At 45.2% G+C, this 19,626-nt stretch overlaps 1 protein-coding gene across 7 annotated transcripts in view; it reads right to left on the reverse strand.

Moving 5' to 3' along the window:
* The window catches only part of STAU2 (staufen double-stranded RNA binding protein 2), a 226,977-nt gene extending 208,143 nt beyond the window's left edge, over positions 1 to 18,834 (reverse strand). The window contains exons 1-3 of one of the 7 annotated variants that reach the window (XM_081111013.1): positions 18,143 to 18,214; positions 11,087 to 11,152; positions 8,265 to 8,319 (exon numbers count right to left, since the gene is read on the reverse strand). Coding sequence is in view for 2 of the 7 variants with exons in the window: in XM_081111012.1 (XP_080967138.1) it covers positions 11,087 to 11,104 (18 nt within the window). In the remaining 5 variants the exon portion in view is untranslated. Of the gene's footprint in view, positions 1 to 8,264; positions 8,320 to 11,086; positions 11,153 to 18,142; positions 18,267 to 18,706 lie in introns of those variants that run through there. The other 6 variants (XM_081111012.1, XM_081111015.1, XM_081111010.1 and 3 more) reach the window with 6 other exon arrangements.
* Positions 18,835 to 19,626: the final 792 nt, after the last annotated feature.

A 19,626-nucleotide genomic window follows, 5' to 3' on the forward strand; every position in this document is an offset into this window, starting at 1 on the left:
TGTAACACCTAATGCAAGGTAAATGCTATGTAAATAGTTGTTGTACTGTATTGTTTAGGAAATAATGGCAAGAAAAAAGTTTACCTGTTCAGCATAGATGCAACTATCATAGGCCCAATTACACAGTGCACGTCAATAACAATGTAACTATTTTTCCCCAAAATATTTTGGAGCCCAGTTGGTTGAATCCGTAGGTGTGAAACCTGCAGATATGGAGGGCCGACTGTACTGTTCAGTGAAAGGTTCTGCCTTCTCCAATGTCTTTTGGGGCCTCCCTATAGTGCTCATCCACTTCCCGTTGGTAGCAAGCCTGAGTTTTTTCCTTCCTCCACCAACTGATCATAAGGCAGTGATGGCAAACCTTTTGAGCTCGGCGTGTCAGCATTTTGAAAAACCCTAACTTAACTCTGGTGCCGTGTCACATATAGAAATTTTTTGATATTTGCAACCATAGTAAAACAAAGACATATTTTTGATATTTATTTTATATATTTAAATGCCATTTAACAAAGAAAAATCAACCAAAAAAATGAGTTCATGTGTCACCTCTGACACGCGTGTCATAGGTTCGCCATCACTGTCATAGGGCATTTGCCATGAGGCCTTAGGTACTGACAGAGGAAGAGGTGGCAATGTGGCAGGAAGAGGTGACAGTCTGAGCGGGTTCACTCTCACCTGATGACAGATGGTACAGTGCATACCTAGCTTTATGGCTGGATGGATCAGGTGACACCTCGCTCATGATGGGCAGCTCAGGTTGCCTTCACTTGGTGTCTCCCTGGTCAGGTGTTCAGTCTCTACCAGGACCCAGTAGCAAGCCAGACACTGAGCGGAGCAAGTCCACCGTCACCATGCCTGGCCACCACTGTGACCATTGGTAAGTATACCCTCCGGGCCCAGGGTATCACTCCACACCCTGGGTAGTTTTAGGGTGACAGGGTACCCTCCCTCCTCTACCACAGGACAGCACAACACAGCCTAGAGACTTGCAGGGATGCCTCTAACTCTTGGCTTATTACATATCAGTCCACAAGGCCTCGAAAGGCCCCTTTTGGGGTACATGCTCACCAACTGGGAGAAATTTGACCAAGTCCCTCAAAAAAGAGGCTAATCTTTTGCAACGTGGCCTGGCCCCAGTATAAATTGGGCAATGAAGATGTTTGGACAGTTAATGGCACCATTAATTTTAATACCATCTTACAACTAGACCTATTTTGCAAGTCCCAAGGAAATAGATGGAGGTTCCATATATCCAAGCCTTTATGGCCCTCAGAGATGACCCTAAGCTATGTACTACCTGTAAACTAGAAAAAAATGTACCTTATTTTGATATTTTTGTCCCAACTGTTTTTTTTCCTTTTTCATCTTTACCTACCTCTTTTTGAACTATTTTTTTTAGTATTAAATTTTATGTCCCTTATGGGCTTATAATTTATTTTTCTTTATTTTGTTTTAGAGCAATGGCTCTAAAATATACACAGCCTACCTTCAAATAAATATTATACCACTGAATATATGGCGTAAGCCCTAACAATGCTATACGTCCCTTTCTCCATGCCCCATTCTTCATGCTACTGACATCAGTCTATTTATGTATGTTATACGCCTCCAATTAACTGTTATCTTTATTTTGAAACATCAATTATCTTTTGAAAGGCTAAAAACTAAGAAAATGTCTTTTATATTTACCACATATTATATAATTTCCTGCACTCTTCATTGCTTTTCAAAGATCCAAATTTCCATCTGTTATTATTTTTCTTTGCCTAAAGAACTTCTTTAAGACCTTGTGCAGTGCAAGTCTGACGAAAGTGACTTCCCTCAGATTCTGCTTCTCTCAAAAGTCACTGCCTTTGCCTATCATATATCTGATAAGGGATTAATACACAGAATATATAAAGAACATTTATGTCTCAACAACAAAAATATACCAATCAGCCCGGCTGATGTTGCTCAATGGTTGAGCATCAACCTATGAACCAGGAGGTCACGGTTTAAATCACAGTCAGGGCACATGCCTGCCTGGGTTGCGGGCTCGATCCCCAATAGGGAACGTGCAGGAGGCAGCCGATCAATGATTCTCTCTCATCATTGATGTTTCTTTTTTTTGTTTTTTTTTTAAATATATTTTACTGATTTTTTTACAGAGAGGAAGGGAGAGGGATAGAGAGTTAGAAACATCGATGAGAGAGAGACATCAATCAGCCACCTCCTGCACACCCCCCACTGGGGATGTGCCCACAACCAAGGCACATGCCCTTGACTGGAATCTAACCTGGGACCCTTCAGTCCGCAGGCCAACGCTCTATCCACTGAGCAAAACCCGTCAGGGCTCATCATTGACATTTCTATCTCTCTCTCCCTCTTCCTTCCTCTCTGAAAGCAATAAAAAGATATTTTAAAAAAAGAAAAATATACCAATCAAAAATGTGTCATGAACTTGAATAGACAATTCTTCAAAGATGGCATACAAGTGACCAACATATGAAAATATACTCACCATCACTAATCACCAGAGAAATGCAAATCAAAATTACAATGAGATGCCACTTCGCATCCATTAAAATGACCATTAGCAAAAAAACAGAAAGTAAGTATTGGTGAGGGTGTGGGAAGTTGAAGCCCTGGTTCATTATTAGTGGGAATGTGAAATAGTGCAGTCATTATGAAAAGCAGTAATTAACCATAGAATTGCCGTAAGATTCAGCAATTTAACTTCTGGGTATATACCCGGAATAACTAAGAGCAGAAACTTGAATAGATATTTGCACCCCATGTTCACAACAGCCAAAAGGTGGAAGCCACCCAAGTGTCCTCCCATGGATGAATGGCTACATAAAATGGGTATGTACATAAAACAGAACATTATTCAGCATTAAAAAATAAATTCTAACACAAGCTACACCATGGATGAACCTTGAGGACATTACACAAAGTAAAATAAGCCAGTCTCAAAAGCACAAATACTGTATGATTCCACTTAGAAAAAAAATATTTTTTCTCATAGTGTCTTTGTTTGGCTTTGGTATCAGAGAAATGCTGGTCTCAGAATAAGTTAGTATTCTCTCCTCTCCTATTTTTCTGAAGAGTTTGAGAAGGATTGGTGTTAATTCTTCTTTAAATGTTTGGTAGAATTCACCAGTGAAGCCATCTGGTCCTGGACTTTTTTTTTTTTTTTTTTTTTTTTTTTTGGTTTAGGAGAGATTTTTTTTCTATTATTGATTCAATCTGTTCATATTTTCTATTTTTTTTCTTGAGTCAGTTTCAATAATCAGTATTTCTAGGAATTATCCCATTTCATGTAGGTTATACAATTTTTTTCCTATATTTATTCATACTAGTCTCTTAGAATCATTTTATTTCTTTAAGGTCAATAGTAATATCTTCACTTTCATTTCTGATTTTAGTTATATGCATTTTGTTGTTTTTTTCCTTTGCCAGTCTAGCTAAAACTTTGTTAATTTTGTTGATCTTTTCAAAGAAACTTGTGGTTTTGCTGATTCTCCATATTGTTTCCTATTCTGTATTTTGTTTATCTCCACTTAATCTTTATTATTTCCTTTCTTTATTAGTGTTAGATCTAATATGCTCCTCTTTTCTAGTTTCCTTAAGGTGAAAAGTTAGGTTATATGTTTTAGAGCTTTCTTCTTCTTTTATGTCAGCAATTTTCAACCCATGTGCCACGGCTCACTGGTGCGCCACAAGAATTTGTAAAACATGCAATACGTGACTACTTAGTCAGGGGCACTGACCTCTTTTCCCTTAGATTAACAAATAAAAAAATGCCAACAGCCAACACAACAATAGCCGTCTGATGTGAACTCCCTGTCTTAAACCATAAATATATAGGTCAGATAATAGACTTGCATCTTATTGGTCACGTTGCATAAGACTGCATCTGATTGGTTAATTTTTGGTACCAGAAATCCTTATGTACAAGTGTAGGCACCTGATTTTTTTTAAAGTCACTTTGTTTTTGTTGTTGTTGTTTCATTCAGTCATTTTATAATTGTAATCAATGAGTGTGCTTGTGAATTTAGTTTGGTGTACTTCCAGAACTGTTGGTATCTTTCTTAATATATTTTTATTGATTTCCAGAGAGGGAGAGATAGAAACATCAATGATGAAAGAAAATCGCTGATTGACTGCCTCTTGCACAACCCCCACTAGGGATTGAGCTGTAACCCAGGCATGTGCCTGACTGGAAACCAAACCATGACCTCTTGGTTCATAGGTTGACACTCAACCTCTGAGCAACACCAGCCAGGCTTAAAAATTCACTTTGGAATAAAAAGTGTGCCGAAACTGGTTTGGCTCAGTGGATAGAGCATCGGCCTACGGACTGAGAGGTCCCAGGTTCGATTCCGGTCAGGGGCATGTACCTGGGTTGCCGGCACATCCCCAGTGGGAGATGTGCAGGAGGCAGCTGATCGATGTTTCTCTCTCATTGATGTTTCTGACCCTCTGTCTCTCTCCCTTCCTCTCTGTGAAAAATCAATAAAATATATTAAAAAAAAAAAAAAGTGTAGCCGAAACCGGTTTGGCTCAGTGGATAGAGCGTCGGCCTGCGGACTGAAAGGTCCCAGGTTCGATTCCGGTCAAGGGCATGTACCTTGGTTGCGGGCACATCCCCAGTGGGGGGGAGTGTGCAGGAGGCAGCTGATCGATGTTTCTCTCTCATCGATGTTTCTAACTCTCTATCTCTCTCCTTTCCTCTCTGTAAAAACTCAATAGAATATATTTTTAAAAAAAAATCTATGAAAAAAAGAAGTGTAGGTAGTTACTATTATTTTTTATTTTTGTAAATCAATCAAAATTATACCCTTTTTTGGTCAGATCAACAAAAAATGTATTTTTTTGGTGTGCCACAGAATTTTAGGAATTAGTTTATGGGTGCCATGGGATGAAAAAGGTTGAAATCGCTGCTTTATGTGTTTACTGCTATAAATTTCCCGCTGCTTTCACTGCATCTCACAAGTTATGGTATATAGTGTTTTCATTTTCATTCGTCTCTAATTATTCTCTAACTTCACCTGTGATTTCTTCTTTGATCTGTTGGTTATTTAAGAGTGGTTGCCCTAGCCAGCTGCTCAGTGGTTAGAGCGTCAGCCTGCAGACTGAAGGTTTGATTCCAGTCAAGGGCACGTACCGTGGTTGCAGGCTCACTTGGTCCTCAGAGCTGGTCGGGGCATGTGCGGGAGGCCAACCAAGCAATGTGTCTCTCTCTCTCTCTCCTGCTCCCTTCCACTCCCTCTAAAAATCAATGGAAAAATATCCTCAGTGAGAATTAACAACAACAAAAAAATGTATTGAAACTTGTTTGTGGCTCAACAAAACCTGGAGAGTCTTACGTTCACCTGCGAACGTGTATTCTGCTTTGCTGGTGTTTTGTACACATTTACTAGGTCTAATTGGTTTATATTTTGTCCAAGTCCTCTGTTTCCGTGCTGACCTTCTGCCTAGATGTTCTGTCCCTTATTACGGCTGAGGCAAGCATTTTAGTGTTTGATTGGATGACAAAAAGCCTGAATTTTACATCGTTGGGTTCTGACGTGGGTTGTATGCCTCTAAATAGTGCCGGACTTTGTTCTTGTGCACAATTAAGTTACTTGGGATTACTTGGAGCCTCCTGAGGACTCTCCTCACTGCCCCGTGTATCACAAGGTATTTATTTACACTCTGGACAGTGGAGACACAAACTATTCCCAGCATTCCGTGAGCTCTGGAGATCGTTTCCTTACTGTCTTCCAGTAGTTCTTTCCCTGGCTTTGCGGAGGTCCTGTCACCATCTACGGATCAAAACTCAGCCAAAGACTGAAGGGGAGCCCTCTGCAGATCTCCAGAATGCACGCACGCTGGCCTGCACGCCTCTACTGCAATATGCACTCCGTCCGCCTGCCCCACCCAGCTCCCTGCTCTCTGGTCCTCTGCCCTGCAATTCTTGGTCTTCCCGAACTCTTCCCCGTGTTCCTAGCTCCTCAAGCCTGGGCTCGGCTTCCGCCCCTCCTCCCTGCATTGCAGCCTACGAACAGCCTCATGGCCCTCCATGAGCTGCAACAGAAGGGCTGCTCCCATTCGCTTCCATTCTCAGGGACCACAGGCTGCTGCCACCTGTCATTCAGTGTCTAAAAGCCACTGTTTACATATTGGCTTGTTTGTAAAGGAAGGGTATGTGCTATCGCTGCCTAACAACCCTCCCCTGACAGCTTCTGAGGCTCCGCAATCACGGAGAAGCCTCGCTGGGTGGTTCTGGCTCAGGATCTCTCGTGAGGTTGCAGTCAGGAGTCAGGGGGCCAGGGGTCAGGGGCCAGTGGGCCAGGGCTGGGAGCCTAAAAGGGCGGGAGATCTGCTTCACAGAAGGCTCCTCAGCGCCTTGTCAGCGGTTGGCAGGAGGCCACGTGGGCCTCTCCACTGGGCTCTTCCCAACATGGCAGCTAACACTCTCAGAGAAGCTGACTATTTTTCAGTCCCCTAAGTGCAGGCTGCTTCCTGTGGCTTCAACAGAGATGGGCGGACTGTGGATCCTACTCCACAACCAGACTTGGAGAGAAAAATGACTCAGAGTGAGTAGCAGCAGGTTGTAAGAGAAAACAATAGAGTTCCTGTGCCTGCGGCAGGAAAGGGGAGGAGGGCAGCAGCTGACTGGTCTCAGGAAAGGGTCAGGCTCCATTCCCCCAAACAGACCAACCTGAACGCCCACCTTTCCCCCACCCCCCCCCCCACCCCCACCCCACCCCCATCTCCAGAGCCAGACAGCAATAGCAACAGCGACAGGCACGCGGTGACAACATACTAACAGCAAGCACAGCAGCAACAGTCCCACGACCAGCAGGAAGCATTTGCCTTTGTCACCTCAGCACAGTCCTGTGAGATGGGAATCATTAGCCCTGCCCTCCAGGCCTGTGTTTCCTGAGGCCGTTAAGGGCATACGCGCTTTCCAGTGCATCTTGGTGCCGCTGTATTCTCCCCGTGTAGCCCCGGGCTCCCTCCGCCCTGCAGGGGGCACTGAAATTCCGCTCCACTCATCAGGCCTGAGCGCTTCCTCTTAGAGTCTATGTTCCCAGCACCTACTACCAAACCTCTTTAAAAAAAACCATTAAAAAAAAAAATTAAAGCCCTGACTGGTCTGGCTCAGTGGATAGAGCGTCGGCCTGCGGACTGAAGGGTCCCGGGTTCGATTCTAGTCAAGGGCATGTATTTTGGTTGCGGGCACATCCCCAGTGAAGAGTGTGCAGGAGGCAGCTGATCGATGTTTCTCTCTCATCGATGTTTCTAACTCTCTATCCCTCTCTCTTCCTCTCTGTGAAAAAATCAATAAAATATATTTTTTTAAAAAATTAAAAACCCACACATTAGACCTCTTTTATTTATTTTAACTTTTAGCTTTTTTTTTTAATAAATCAGACCTCTTTGAATCCCCTGCTCAGGGCTTTCCCGATGCCACAGCTGCCTAATATAGACTCCCCGACCCTTCAGACAGCCGCCCTGTCAAGTGTGCCTCACCAACTAATCCCCAAAAATGCGCCCCACGTCAGCCACTCAATTTAACATATTATTTCACAGCACATGTGCCTTCATTTATATTTGCTACAACTTCATGTTAAGATGGGTTTCCTCTCCCCCAGGGACTTATAATTAATCATCAGGGAGAAAGGCCAAAACTATACCAAACTCCTACATAGGTTTTCATTAGTTAATTACTGAATAATAAATTAAGAAATATATAAGGCAATGGTTATAAATAGTAGCTCACAAAATTCTCAAGGGGGTATAATCAAAAGAATTTTATTTACAAAGAAAAAGAAAAACATAGCAGTGGACACAAATAAGCAATTCACAAAAGACAAGACCAAAAGAACCAATATATGCAAATCATAGGAATGCAAATTAAAGTAACACTTTTTGTCAGACAAATTGGCCAACATTGAAAATGTGTCAAGGATGTAAGGAAACAGGCATTCTAATAAACTTTTAATAAATGAGATTTTGTATTTTTAGTATTTTTGCATTAAGTATCTTTAAAATCTACATACCCCTTTGACTAGTATTTCTATTTCTAATACTTAATTACAAGAAAATAATGGACCAAGGAATACAGATGTAAAATTACATGGCACTAATTATAATATACAATCTGTCCAACAATAAGGGTTTGACTAAATAAATTTTAGTACCTCCAAACTATGATTATGAACTCACTTCAGAATATTAGGTGCTGTATACACATATTTTTTAAAACAACATATATTCACACAAAAACATACCTGCGTAGAAAAATATCTAGAAGTATACACCCCAAAATATTAGCAGTGATAATCTCTGTAAAAGAATAGTGGAATTATTTGTGACTTTTTTTTTTCTCTTTGCTTATTTGCACCACTTAACTTTTCTACATGAGTTGCACATGGATCACAACACACACTCCAGACAAAAGTCAAATTGAGGAGCACAAACTTAAAGGAAAAGTGTCATTATTCTAACAGAACATGATCATTCCCAAATGCCTAATAAGAATAATGTCAGGCAGGGTTAATTTTTTCTTTTTAAGTCAAATAACTTAGTATTCAATAGCCTACGTTTTAATTAGTACCAGAAACACACCCAGGAGGATTTGTTAGTGCTCTTCAGGCATTTTAAGACAACAAAAGGACCTCCCAAATAAAAATTGAGTCCTAATCCTAAAGACAGTGCTGAGATCACATAATAAAAACCTCCACTGCTCCGAGTGGAAGGTCGGCCTCCATCGCCTTCTGTTACATTATCTCGAGAATCCTCCTCTGCAGGGAGAGCGGTCACCGTGAAAACCAGCAAACATAAAATCGCTCAGAAGTTGAAGAATCCAGTGTAAGAGAAAGCCTTCTCTATAGCTTCCGCAATCCAAATGAGGGTAACTCTTCCCTCAGGCTCGAACATTTTGGGGGACAACACTTAGTCAATAGCAAGAGAGGCTCCTGAAGTGAGTCCGCAATACATGTCTATAACAAGCAAAGCGCGCACGGCCGCAGGCACTGGGGACGACCTCTGGCCAAAACCCAGGGACCCGTGGTGGCCATGCAGGCGGTCGCCTGGGGACCACTCCACGTGCCTGACTCAACATGACCAGCAGCACGGACAGTCAGTAAATCCTGAGTGGGACTCACCTATGAACGCTACTTTTCAGTGATGTTGACTGGCACAAAATGATCAGTTCCATCTGTGTGCAGCAGAATATAAAACAAATTATTCTAACCGGACCCCTATCATTAATGGCAGGTGTCCACACGGTCGTCTAGAGGCAACCTCACACGGACAGCACAGTTTGCCGGCCATGTCTCAGCAGCTCTGTGAACGCATGCAGTAGGGATTCACCGCCCTAAGCACAGTGCAGCTCTGAAATGCCTTTCACCGGCATCAGTGATGGCTTGGATGAAAGCAGTATTTATTGCAGGAGAAAATTTTCCAATGCCAGGATAAAATCAAAGAACAGCTTTGCAGAAGGGAGAGATTTTACATTAATGGCATTTGTGTAAAGCAAGCGTCATCTAGCCCCAAACGGACAACACCATTATGTGGTTGCTGTTAAAAAGAATGCAGATACCCTGGCTTTCATCACAACCCTTGCACCGTTCATCCACTCATTCAGCAAATAGATGAACACTATCCCCAACAAGAACTACTAGGACCTGTGATACGAGAGTAAAGCAAGCAAGGTCACTACCTCCAGGGAGCATTTGGCTACAGGATATCTAATAAACAGACATTAAACAACTAATGACATCTTTAAATGTCAAGGAAATGTCAGGATGCCATTCAACAGAAGGGCAGGCAAGGTGCCGGGAGAGCAAATACTAGGCCGATGGGAGAGGCCGCGCGCAGGGGAACAGCAAGGTCAGGCAGAGGTGCCCTCGCGGAGTCCCCGCGGTGGGAATGCCCCTGCCCGTGAAGGAACTGAAACAGCCTGGGAGAACTGAAACAGTGAGACTGCTTCCTGGGCACGTGCTAAATCCGAGATGTATAAAGACATCCAGGTTAAGAGATCAGGCTGCTCACTGCTATGTGACTCTGGAGCTCAGAGAACAGGTCGAGACCAGGAGTAAACCTGGAAGTCATTAGAGATGGCGTGTGGTGCACAGGAACTGGGCATGTCCTGGGCAAGGTAAGCAGGTGGGGTGGGGGGTGGGGTGGGGGGTGGGGAGGAGACTTGCATTACTTCCTCAAATCACACACAAAAAATTACTTTTGCAATCGAATTTTGCCATCTAGCCCAGCTGGTGTGGCTCAGTGGTTGAGCATTGACCTATGAACCACGAGATCATGGTTCGATTCCCAGTTAGGGCATATGCCCAGGTTGCGGGCTTGATTCCCATTGTGGGGCATGCAGGAGGCTGACGATCAATGATTCTCATCATTGATGTTTCTATTTCTCTCCTTCTCCCTTCCTCTCTGAAATCAATAAAAATATTTTTAAAAGAAAAAAAAATTTTCGCCATCTAAACTTCTCTCTTGATTTGCAAACGTGAAATAAAATAAAGTGCTTTCTAATACTACAGTTACGATACAATGCCCGATTTGTTCAGAAAGGATAAGATTAAGGGTATAAAGTTCTTGGAGAAATGCCAAGACCCAAGAAAACTATTTCTTTCAGTGAATCTGAGGCACGCTAAGCTGTCATTTATTTAGCAGAGCACTTCCTTCTCGCCTTTTCCAGTGCCCTAGAAAGAAGCCTTTTTTTAAACACACCGATACGACCACTTCACAAGATTTGTCACTAGAAGTGCTTGCAGTCCGCAGAACTGCCACGGACGGAAGACGGATCGCAATGGGCAGCATTCTGAACACGCCAGCACGTCCTGGAGGGACGCGACATCAAAAGGAACCAGCAAACTGCCGAGCCTGCTCAGCGCTCCTGAAAGTTATCACCACTCAGGATTACCGCCGTAATCCTCCAACAGCCTGCCCTGCACAGCCGCCTGCAAGAAGAGCTAGCGTGTCACTGCCCTATGAAGCGGTGGTCAGGTTATGGCTACAGAAAAGCCAGGTGAAAACGTGCCACGGGGTCTATGGCCCAAGCACCACATTAGTATGACAGGCCTCAACACAAACTCACCTGGTTGATCTGAAGCATGTTAAAGCAATACGGACCCAACTGCTGGATCCCTCACGGCTCCAAAATCTGGAAAATGGAAGCGGAGAAATAAAGTTGAGCTTATTTGGTGAATCCAAGGATTAGCACTTGTAACACACACCCCTGATCAAAATCAGATATAACATGGAGAACTTTCTAGGACGATAAACATGTTCTCTAGCTGCAACGCCCAGTTCGGTAGCCTCTAGCCCAGCCGTGGGCAAACTACGGCCTGCGTTTGGAATGAATAAAACTATTGAAAAAAAAGACCGTACCCTTTTATGTAATGATGTTTACTTTGAATTTATATTAGTTCACACAAACACTCCATCCATGCTTTTGTTCCGGCCCTCTGGTCCGGGTTAAGAACCCATTGTGGCCTTCGAGTCAAAAAGTTTGCCCACCCCTGCTCTAGCCACACACGGCTACTGAAGCCCTTGAAATGTGGCTAATGCAACCAAGAAAGCAAATTTTTACTTTTCTTTAATATTAACTGAAATTTACATAAGCACATGTGGCTAGTGGCTACCATTCCGGACAGCGCAAATCTAGGCTGAATAAAGTGCCCCTCCGCCCCCCGCCCCCCGCCGCCCCTCCCCTGGTTCCAAAGTTCTAAGACAATTCCAGCAAAAGTGAAACTTAAAATGATCTAAAAGTTTATATTTAACATTTACTCCCCCATCTCTAACACATACTCAGATTAATATTTAATATCCTCTCCCCTTGCTCCAATAAGGTGTTGAGGCTTTGCTCCCATCCCCCAGAAGATAAATTAAGCCTAAAGATGCAACACACACGTATTCTCTTAGTTTGGCACAAGAAAGAGAACACAGTATGGTTACCTACCTGGAGACTTTTGTTTGTGGTTTTATTATCACCATTATAAAAACAGCACGCACATTAAAATTTCACATAAACGGACTGACAGAGGTCACAGGGGAGAGGGAGAGGGGGGACTGGATGAAAGAAAGTGAAGAGATTAGGCAAAGAGCATATACACATAACCCATGGACACAGACAGCAGAGTGGCGAAGGCCGGGGGAGGGGGGGCTGGGTGGAGGTAGACTTGGGAGAAACGGGGACATCTGTAAGAGTGTCAACAATTGCCAAAACCGGTTTGGCTCAGTGGATAGAGCGTCGGCCTGTGGACTGAAAGGTCCCAGGTTCGATTCCGGTCAAGGGCATGTACCTGGGTTGCGGGCACATCCCCAGTGGGAGATGTGCTGGAGGCAGCTGATTGATGTTTCTCTCTCATCGATGTTTCTAACTCTCTATCTCTCTCCCTTCCTCTCTGTAAAAAATCAATAAAAATATATTAAAAAAAAAAAAAAAAAAAAGAGTGTCAACAATTAAAAAAAATGTTCTCATAAGATTTTCAAAAGGAAAATCACCGATCCTGACACATCCCAGTGTTACAGTCAAATGTGTTTCCTTCTGGATCGGACCTCACCCTGGTGGGATTTCTTTTCATGTGGCCAATTTCTTGTACACTTAACTTTAAAATACAGATACCAAAGAAGGGCAACACCACAAAACTTATAAACAAATAAATCATGGGATCTTTTAACGGTAAGTTTACATAAAAAACAAATTATGGCCCGGCCAACGTGGCTCAGTGGTTGAGCGTCAACCTATGAACCAGGAGGTCACGGTTTGATTCCCAGTCAGGGCACATGCCCGGGTTGCAGGCTCGATCCCCAGTGCGGGGCGTGCAGGAGGCAGCCGATCAATGATTCTCTCTCATTGTTGATGTTTCTATCTCTCTACCCCTTTCCTCTCTGAAATCAATAAAAATATATTTTTAAAAAGTAAATTATGTACACAGTCCCCCCCCCAAAAAAATTATCTAAAAGCAGTAAGTTTTGATATACAAAAGTTTTATAATTTATACTTGTGTATAAATTTTTATGCTGTAAAATTTTAATGTTGAACTTTCCCTCAGAAGCAAAGGTTCTTGAGAAACACATACGCACAGATACATCATATTCACACACATATATACACACACACACGCCTATTATAAATGTGTGTGTACGTTTGCCTATCATTTTTTTGAAATGACAAACCGGGGTCAATTCTAAATGACTTTGGAGGTTTTCAATATATTTCTTACAATAGTGACCTCAGCATTTTATAGCTTACAAGAGAATCATATGTTATAGAAACAGCCCAAGGCCTGAGCAGCCGTGCATTTGAGATTGAGTCCGAGCTCTTCAGGAGGTGACCTTCTGAGCCTTGGTAAATTACTAAGCACTTTGTGTATCTTTGGGTTCTTTTTCTTTCGTATCTTTTTTTTTTTTTTAAGTCTTTACAAAATAAACTAAAGTCCTTGTAGCTGGCAGCCTCTCACAACTGGACAACAGCAGCTATAACGACATACAGCTGCTCTGTGTCTCACCTGTCTGCTCAGAAGGGAGCCAGCTCACAGTGCGAGCTGCCCTGTGGAGAAGCCCACCTGGCAAAGGACTGAGGGAGGCCACCAGCCCTAAAGATTACCCTCCTGGGAAGTGAATCCTGCCAGGAGCCACAGGAGCCAGCTTGGAAGCAAATCTTCCCCCAGTCGAGCTTTCAGCTGAGACTACAGCCCCATGACAGCTTACCTGTACCTCATAAGAGACCTGGGCCACAGGCACCCAGATAAGCTGCACCCATATTTCTGAGGTAATAAATGTATTAAGCCCTTAATTTCTGGCGTAGTTTGTTATGCAACAATAAATAAGACAGTTTGGTTCAACTCTAAAATTCTATATCCCTATGGTGCTTAGGTATTAACTAACATATGTAAGTAGGCCAAAAAAAGAATTAATTCCCTGTGCAAAATTAAAAAGTGGCGAATTATAAAACTTAAACATGTATATTTTATTCAAAAGATGAAATCATTAAAATGTGTGGCATTACTCAAATGATATTAAAATATACCAGCGATAACTAAAAATACAGACCCATCTGATTTTCATTTTTTAATTGGGAACAATTCATTTGGAAGTTAAAATGTAAATGAACTACCAAAAGCATCTCAGTGATTTCATGTGCCTTACTTTCTAGAATGTAACATTATTTGGTAAGCACTCACCCAAGTTGAGAAATCCCATTTTGTTTTTATTTAATGTAAACCTCTACAGCTTATAAATGCTTATCTTTAGAGCCGTATGTCATTCTTCAGTATTCGAATTTGGTACCACTGGTGGCTGATTCTGAGCAGTAGGCACAGTAAGATACAGGGGTATCTTTTTTTTAAAGTTCTAATCTTCCGATATAAAAAGGTAGTTTTATAACGAAAATTCGAATTACACGCGGCTCATCTGGTAAACTGAAAGGCGGGCTTAAATCTCTAAAATCCTCAACAATTAAATACTGCTTTATAAAACAGCAATATTAATCTCCCTATACATTTTTATATCATCATCCATTCCACAGTCCTCCCTTAAATGCCTTTTTTGGACAACTTGGAAAGCAAAAGCATGTCCCATCTCCATCCTTAAGACTCCATACTACTCTAACCCTAAATATCAACTCCAAGCTCCTTACTCTAAAAAATGCCTAGGGTCCTTAAAGTGTTTTAAAAATCTTTTTCACTTTCATTTTCCTTTAAAAGTAGGCATCCCCAAAAAACTGCTTTAATGTTTTTAAAAAATGACTAGTATGAATTTTAATATGTCCTAAGAGTCTGTGGGAGATTCTATGTATACAGATGTCTCACTTCATGAACTTTTCCCATAAAAGTAAATAAAAATACCACCAGCCAAGAGGAAAAGGAAACCAGCATTTATCAGACTCCAATTTTAAATGCTGCATGCCAGATTTTGCCATTTTTAAAATATATTTTTATTGATTTCAGAGAGAAAGGGAGAGGAAGGAACAATGTTTAGAAACATTAATGATGAGAAACAATGCTAGAAACGTCAGTTGATCGGCTGCCTCCTGCAGGCCCCCTGCGGGGGATGTGTGGGCTCAAGCCTGCAACCCCAGCGTGTGCTCTGATCAGGTCCCATGACCACCTGGTTGGTTCATAGCTCCACACTCGACCACTGAGCACACCGGCTGGGCTATTTTGCCATTTTTACATTAACTCAATCTTCATCACCTTGGATGTAGGTATTATCCCCATCTTTCCAGAAGTTAGGTTTCTTTCCCATAGTGCATTGCTAGGATTAAAACCCAATATGGTCTGGTTCCAAATCCTCTTCTCTTCATTATACAATTATAAACAAAGATTAAACCTAAAGTTTTTCCTGTCACAAAGGGCATGGGCTCTAGGACAACATAATGTCAAGGCTCCTCTACAGAATTTTGGTGACTCATTCAAAATCAAATAATTATACATATGTAAATTATAGTTAATATGGATTCTAGACACTCATCTACTATTTTCTTTAGTACTAAGAGGCAAAAATATACCTATACTATTTGATCGGACTGTGCATCTCTCTATTCAGCCTAATATCAACCAGTCCAATTTTACAATATCTAGATTTTCCCCTCTTTCTGACCTGTGCACATAAATAATCAGATACCCAGCACAAAAGGAGACAGAGTAATAGGAGTAAAGAGATTAGCTACAAAACAAAACATATTGGCCAATTATTACATCTTCCAGAACCTGATCCTAAAACCAGAAAACCACTCAACCTCATTTTGTGTTGCTTATATACTAAAAAGTTTGATGACCACCCTAGCCAGTTTGGCTCAGGACTGAGGACTGAAGGGTCCCAGGTTCAATTCAAGTCAAGGGCACATGTCTGGGCTGCGGGCTTGATCTCCAGTGGGGGGCGTGCAGGAGGCAGCCAATCAATGATTCTCTCTCATCATTGATGTTTCTATCTCTCCCTCTCTCTGCCTCTCTGAAATCAATAAAGATATATTTTAAAATAAAAATAAAAAGTTTGATGACCATTTTAGGTATTTTTTAAATCCTTACCTTTGCTGAAAACCAGACCAAGCCACTCTTTCCTAGAATTCCATTCCCAGTAAGCTAAGGAAGCTAAAATATGCAAGTTTATGGTTTTCCATGCTGTGTATTTAGGAATAAAGAGCCGTGATGTATGACATTTATTACCCTCACGGTCCAGGAAAAAGATATTGTGTGTGTGTGCCATAGAGAGATCAAGTGATAAACTGTAAAACAGTAACAAGTGCATCTGAGGAAAGGTTACATAAGTGTTCTTTGTACTATGCTTGCTACTTTTCTGCAAGCTTGAAATTATTTCAAAATAAAAAGCTAAAACTTAAAAAATTACATGGCATTCTATCTGAAGTTAGCCATGCATATTTAGATTATACACCAACATTTTTACAAATACAAAGCAAGAGTTCTTAAGGAAAAATAATTTTTTTTTTTGAGGACATATGCACCATATCCTACCAACTAATGTTCTTTCAGGAATAAATTTCAAACAACACTGCCATGTAATGAAACGTGGCAACGGGGACTGGAGCTGAAACCCTAGCAGGGAAAGAAAAAAACATACACACCCCATAGTTTGGCCTAAGTGCTTCAAAAATGTAATACAGGCCTGCTGCAAAATGCAGCAAATCCACAATTCCAGGGACATGTGACCTCTCTCTCTAGTTTGCAGAAAATACAGACAAACTGAAAAACTTGTCGGATGACGAAACAATCGAGATGCGGGATGTTTTGATTTTGATGGTTTTATTAAATATGACCTCTCCCCCTCTCCCCCCCACTGCAGCTCAATTAAAGTATATTTGAACCATCTTACGAGGAAGGGCAGAGAAGACCTCTCCTCCAGGAGAAATGCTGCAATCTTTTCCCCCACGCGGTTACTATTATCCTGCCTGCCCATCGCAATTCTGCTTTCAAGCGTTTACCAGGGTTTTTCTTAAAACGTAAGGATGCATCGGAAGAGAAGGCAAAGGTTTTGTTTGGCCAAAATGCACCAAAATCGCTAAAGCAAACATTCAAAATCAAGGTTTTCAGCTCACAGTGAACTACCTTTCCAGGATTCTCTCTCCTTCCCGCAGGAACCACCCACTTTAAAATCCTTCCGTACATTCTCCTAATGGAATGGTCCCTCCCCGCTCAAGGAGTTCTTCACCTTTCGGGGGGTGGGGGTGGGGGGTCGGGGGTCGAGGGCGCCGGGGGCTTTGCAAACAGGATTCATCACAAATGCAAACGCCTGCACAGATCTGCAGGGACGTGCAGAGCCCCGAGGCCACGGCCCCCGCCCCCTCGCCAAGACTCGCAGCCCCGCGGCCCCCCGGCAGCCTCTGCAGAACCCCCACCCCAGCCCGGCTCTCCCGGAGGGGCCGGCGGCGCTGCCCACACACAGAGCAGAGCGCTCGGTAACTGATCTTTGTCTCTTCGCCCGACTCCCTTCGCCCGGCAAGGTCACTAGCCGCCAGCCGCCCCTGTGCGCCCGGCCGGCATCGCGGCGGCGGCTCGCAGGAGCCCGGCAGAACTTGCCCGTCACAGGCTCTATTTGTCCCCTCGGCCCCACCTCCCTGCCCGTGACGGCGCGTTACGTCTGCACCGCTTGCCCATTTTACAGAAGGAGCTCCCCACCCCCGGAGCCCCCGCCCCGCCCTCCCCCGGCGCCCCCCGGCCCGCTCCCCGCAGACCCTCCCTCCCCTCCCCCGCCCCTCCCCTCCCTCTCCACCGCCGCACCCGCCGCCCCTCTTCCCGCCGCTCCCACCGGCCCCCACCACCCCACCTTCCAGCGCCCTCCGGGTAGCTCCAGCCCCCCACGACCGCCACCCCCGCGCCCCACTTGTGCCGGCCTCCCAGCCTCCTCCCGGCTCCTCCCCTCCCGACACCTGTGTCGTCCCACCTCCTCCACGCACCCCCCCCCATTCATTCGCCCCCTCCCCGGCGCCCCTGCCCCCACCGGCCTCCTCCCCTCCCCCTCCCGCCAGGAGCCCGCCGAGGGGGAGGCGCGGGGCAGGGGAGGCCGCGGAGGGGCCGAGTCCCCGGGGCTCGCCGCGCGCCGCGGACCTGCGGGACTCCCCGGCGCCCTCGGTCTCCGCCGCCCGCGGGGCGGAAGCCGCGGCCTCCGGGGCGCCCCCCGGCCGGGGATTTACCTTCTGGCCGGCGACACTGGGCGGACGGCTCCCACATTGGCACACGCTCCAAAGAACTGACCCCGCTCGGCCGCCGCCGCCGCCGGCTTCCACCCCTCGGGCTCCCCGCCCCCAGCCTCCGCCCGCCTCCCCGGCGCTCCCGCCGCGCCCTCCCGGGCCCGCGCCGCGCGCCCCCGCCCCGCGCGCTCCCGGCCGGCCCTCCCCGCCTCCCGCCTCCCCGCCTCCCCGCCCGGCGCCCGGCGCGGCCATTGTTCGCGGCGCCGCTCCCGCCCCCTGGCGGCCGTCCGGGCCCGCAGCGGCGGCCGTACCCGGGGGCTGCGGTGCCGGCGCCCGCCGGCTGGGCCCGGGCGCTAGGACCGTCCCCGGGGCCTGGGGAGGGAGGGCGGCGAGTGCATGGGGAGCGCACCCCGTCGCAGGCTCCCGGGCCCGGCCCGCCCCGAGCACGCGCTGCAAAGGGTGGGCCTGGGGCAGCCGCCGGCACACCTGCGCGGGCAGCCGCCTCCCCGGCCCGGGGGGCACTCGGCTCTTTCTAGACGGCGGTCGGCGCCCGGTTCCCGCCCGTACCTGCCCCAGGCTCGCCGGCTGCCCCGCTCTGCTCAGCCGGGGACGCGCGACCATCCCGCGTGTGCTCCGGCCGCCGCTGTGCGCCGCTGTGGGATGCACGGTTAGCGGATCAGGCACCTTCCCCGTCTGGGGGGCGGGGGAAGGGGGAGGGGACGTGGCGGGGGGACGTGGAGGGGTGTAGTGCCACTGTCTCCTCCAGAAAACACCAATGATGAGTAATCACCTGTTCTCCAAGATCAACAACGCGGCCACACATCCTCCTCGACCAAAAAAAAAAATCGTACTTGGTCACATGAAAAAGAAATCCTTGGAACCGAAAATGAGGACCATTTTACAACAGTGCCCTAGATCCTAGATTGTTGAAGCAAGAGTGCCAGAAAACTCAAATTACTTTCTGATTCGTCCTGGTTTTGATGTGGGTTTCTGGTGGCCAGATAACCCCAGTTCAGCCCCCCCAAAAATTCCACACTTCATTTAGTAAGCGGCACCAAAAACAATCTGACAATAAAGTCCAAAAATATAAATATCCCGTGTTTTTACCAACGCATCCATTGGCATTGTTATTCCCAGCATTCCTGCCCAACACCAGTTCCCCTGAGAAGTGTCTACCAGGCCTGTGATTTCTGCGCTCACTGAAAACCAATGGGAGTCTTATCTCCAACTGGGAGACAGTGTAGCCTGTGGTTAAAAGCAAGAGCACCAGACCTAGATAACCAGGCCTGCTCCCCATTTGCCTGTTACTTACCCAATGACTCAGTTATTCTTTTGTTCCACAGGAGGTTACGTATGATATTATGTGTTTAAATGTGATGCTATATACAAAGCCCTTTATGCAGGGCCTGGCGTCTGGTAGGTCTCCTGTGCTGAGCTATGAGCTACCAATAGGTCTTCTCCTAGGACTTTCCCATGCTCCTCCCTCT

This window comes from Myotis nattereri, assembly GCF_964212035.1.
Source record: "Myotis nattereri genome assembly, chromosome: 17".
Taxonomy (NCBI): Eukaryota; Metazoa; Chordata; class Mammalia; order Chiroptera; family Vespertilionidae; genus Myotis; species Myotis nattereri.